This window comes from Bos grunniens, chromosome 10 (genome assembly GCF_055505025.1).
Source record: "Bos grunniens cultivar Pamir isolate PY7600 chromosome 10, Bosgru_T2T1.0, whole genome shotgun sequence".
NCBI classification, from domain to species: domain Eukaryota; kingdom Metazoa; phylum Chordata; class Mammalia; order Artiodactyla; family Bovidae; genus Bos; species Bos grunniens.
In genome coordinates this window covers 75,383,147-75,386,922 of record NC_141174.1, presented here as the reverse complement: position 1 = coordinate 75,386,922, position 3,776 = coordinate 75,383,147, and the positions used below count along the sequence as shown (strand labels likewise).

General features: G+C 39.8%; 1 protein-coding gene across 1 annotated transcript; it reads left to right on the top strand.

The window, feature by feature from the left end:
• The first annotated feature begins 343 nt into the window (after positions 1 to 343).
• On the top strand, positions 344 to 1,297 carry LOC147364857 (olfactory receptor 4F3/4F16/4F29-like). The gene has a single exon (XM_086318841.1). The coding sequence runs from the start codon at positions 344 to 346 to the stop codon at positions 1,295 to 1,297; it is 954 nt and encodes a 317-aa protein (XP_086174967.1).
• Positions 1,298 to 3,776: the final 2,479 nt, after the last annotated feature.

The following is a 3,776-nucleotide window of genomic DNA, read 5'->3' as shown; positions in this document are numbered from 1 at the left end:
AACTGGGGTCATAACATGATAGTTTTAAATGCAAAATCAAAAGTTTGGGGGTTGACTTCCTCTTACTCGTGCTGACCATCTTGTATGTCATGACTAATATTAGGGCATCAACCCTGACAGGAAGCAGAAGGTGTTAACTGCAGAGACAAGTTGGTGATAAGAACAACCTCACATAAAAACAACTAATTTTTTTTTCTGTGTAATGACACTTAATAGGCCATAAGTATACTAGGTCAGTTTTAATGCTAAAGTTGAAATAAGCTGCACGAGTTTGACCTTTTTTTTTTTTTTTTCAGTATTATCATAATTTACACTTGCTCCTTTTGTCCTCCTTCAGATAGCAATGCTAACAAAGTCCATGGAGGGAGCAAATCAGTTTGTGGTATCAGAGTTTCTGTTCCTGGGACTCACCAACTCCTGGGAAATACAACTTCTCCTCTTTGTGTTCTCCTCCACATTTTATGTGGCAAGCATGATGGGAAACTCCCTCATTATACTCACTGTGACTTGTGACCCTCACTTACACTCTCCCATGTACTTTCTGTTGGCCAACCTCTCCTTGATTGACCTAGGAGTTTCTTCTGTCACTTCTCCCAAGATGATACATGACCTTTTCAGAAAGCATAAAGTCATCTCCTTTGGAGGCTGCATTGCTCAGATCTTCTTCATCCATGTCATCGGTGGGGTGGAAATGGTGCTGCTCATTGCCATGGCCTTTGACAGATACGTTGCCATATGTAAGCCTCTCCATTATCTGACCATCATGAGCCCAAGGATGTGTGTTTTCTTTATAGTGGCTGCCTGGATGATTGGCCTTACCCATTCAATGGTTCAACTAGCTTTTGTGGTAAAATTACCCTTCTGTGGCCCTAATGTGTTAGACACTTTTTACTGTGACCTTCCTCGGTTCATCAAACTTGCCTGCATAGACACATACCAACTAAAGTCCATGATCACAGCCAACAGTGGATTCATCTCTGTTGGCTCCTTCTTCATTCTAATCATTTCCTATATTATCATCATTCTCACTCTTCAAAAACAGTCTTCAGCAGGTTCATCTAAGGCTCTGTCCACACTCTCAGCTCACATCACTGTAGTAGTCTTGTTCTTTGGTCCTTTGATATTTGTCTACACGTGGCCATCTCCCTCTATACCCCTGGATAAGTTTCTGGCCATCTTTGATGCAGTTCTCACTCCTCTCCTGAATCCTGTTATTTACACATTCAGGAATCAAGAAATGAAGGTGGCAATGAGGAGGGTATGCAGACAGCTAGTGAGTTATAGAAAGATCTCTTAAGTGATGCTTGCATTGTGAAGAGCCTTTGTTGATTACTGATGTTAATTATTGGTGGCCAAACTCAAGAGAAAATCTTTTCTTCATCCTACTTCGATTTTCTAAGCACACTGATGTAGAATCTATTTTGTCTTTCACTTAGAAGGGAGGGACATTCACTTCTGAAAAGAGAAAAGGAATTACATATGAAGTATTTTCAAAGTTTACAATGATCTTGAGCCTCTGTTCCTAAAGAATAATATTTATATGAAGTAATTTTTACACATACAAAACATGGAATCCTTCTTTAAGGCCTTTGGACAGGAGAATATGTCTTTTTGTAACAGAAGCATGTCTCAGAGATATTTAGATAGCATTACCAACTCAATCGGAGAAGGCAATGGCACGCCACTCCAGTACTCTTGCCTGGAAAATCCCATGGATGGAGGAGCCTGGTGGGCTACAGTCCATGGGGTCGCACAGAGTCGGACAAGACTGAAGCGACTTAGCAGCAGCAACCAACTCAATGAACATGAATTTGAGCAAATTCTGGAAGACAGTGGAGGACAGAGGAGCCTGGTACAGTCTATGGAGTGGCAAAGAGTCGGACACAACTTAGTGATTGAACAACATGTCTCACAGGTAGGAATTCCTTTTTTTTTTTTTTTTTTTTTAAACTTTACATAATTGTATTAGTTTTGCCAAAAATCAAAATGAATCCACCACAGGTATATCAGCACCTAGTGGGAGACTCGCTAAGTGAGAACTGAACTGAGTCTTCATATTGGATACTGCAGCTTGCCCACATTTGCCCCCTCCTTTGGCTCTTTTCCAGGGTTGTGCAAAGAGGGCAGAATCTTCAAGAGCAAGCACACAGAATCTTTGAGAACATGCATGTATGAGGTCGCACATCTCCAGTAGAAGCCATGGGAATTGTTCTTGGAAGAAAAAGAGCTGGGAAACACCACAGTTTTTCTCTATAATTACCATTTTGCTACTAAACCCCATTAGATTGTCATTTCCCTTTTCTTTCTAATTCTTTCTTTTCATTTTTTCCACAGTCACTTATGGTCTTTGGACTAGGAAAAACTTTTTCTTATTTCCCTCTCCTTTCTTAGACTTCCCTCTCTTTCTTCCTGTCCCATTATTACTCTTCCTTTTCCTACTTTCCTGCATTGCCTGCTCTGTCCCCTTTTAACTTCCCTTACTTCTCCCCTTTACAATTGCTCTATTGTATTATTATAAGTTGCCTACTCAACAGTTTCACACCTTCAAGAACTCTTTGGTCACAGAAGTTCAGCTGTGAAGTTTGAGTAAGGGGGAAATAGCTAAATGGCAAGAGTAGGGGCTTCCCAGGTGGCTTAGTGGTAAAGAATCTTCCTGCAATGCAGGAGATCCAGATCGATCCCTCCTGGGTGGGGAAGAGCCCGTGGAGGAGGAAATGGCAGCCCACTCTAGTATTCTTACCTGGAAAATCCTGTGGACAAAGGAGCTTGGCAGGTTACAGTCCATAGGGTCACAAAGGGTCAGACATGACTGAAGAGACTTAGCATGGATGCGCAATAAAGAATATTGTATTTGTTATAGTATATACCACACCCCATCTTTGGAAGAAATTTAAATAAAGTTTTATATAGCAATATGTACTTAGGGGGGAAATTTGCTTTCTTCTTTTCAGTTAAAAGCCTCTTTTTATAAGAGACTTTGTGAACTAGACTCTGTGCTAGGAAAACTACACAGAAGATGGATAATAACATTCACTGCTTCTAGTTAAAAAAAAAAAAATGAACTTCTCAAGATAAATTTATTTCTCTAACAGAGAAAACCAACTGCTAGTTTTCCTTTAATGTAATATTTTATTTTTATTTATTTTTTTATTTTATTTTTAAACTTTACAATATTGTATTAGTTTTGCCAAACATCGAAATGAATCTGCTACAGGTATACCCGTGCTCCCCATCCTGAACCCTCCTCCCTCCTCCCTCCCCATACCCTCCCTCTGGGTCCCAGCACTGTTTATAATAGCCAGGACATGGAAGCAACCTAGATGCCCATCAGCAGATGAATGGATAAGAAAGCTGTGGTACATATACACAATGGAGTATTACTCAGCCATTAAAAAGAATACATTTGAATCAGTTCTAATGAGGTGGATGAAACTGGAACCTATTATACAGAGTGAAGTAAGCCAGAAAGAAAAACACCAATACAGTATACTAACACATATATACGGAATTTAGAAAGATGGTAACAATAACCCTGTGTACGAGACAGCAAAAGAGACACTGATGTATAGATCAGTCTTACAGACTCTGTGGGAGAGGGAGAGGGTGGGGAGATTTGGGAGAATGGCATTGAAACATGTATACTATCATGTATGAAACGAGTCGCCAGTCCAGGTTCGATGCATGATACTGGATAATGTAATATTTTAGTAAAGCATTCCTAAACAAGCCTAAAAACCTGAGTTGTGTAAACTTTGCCAAAATTATTTAAACACATT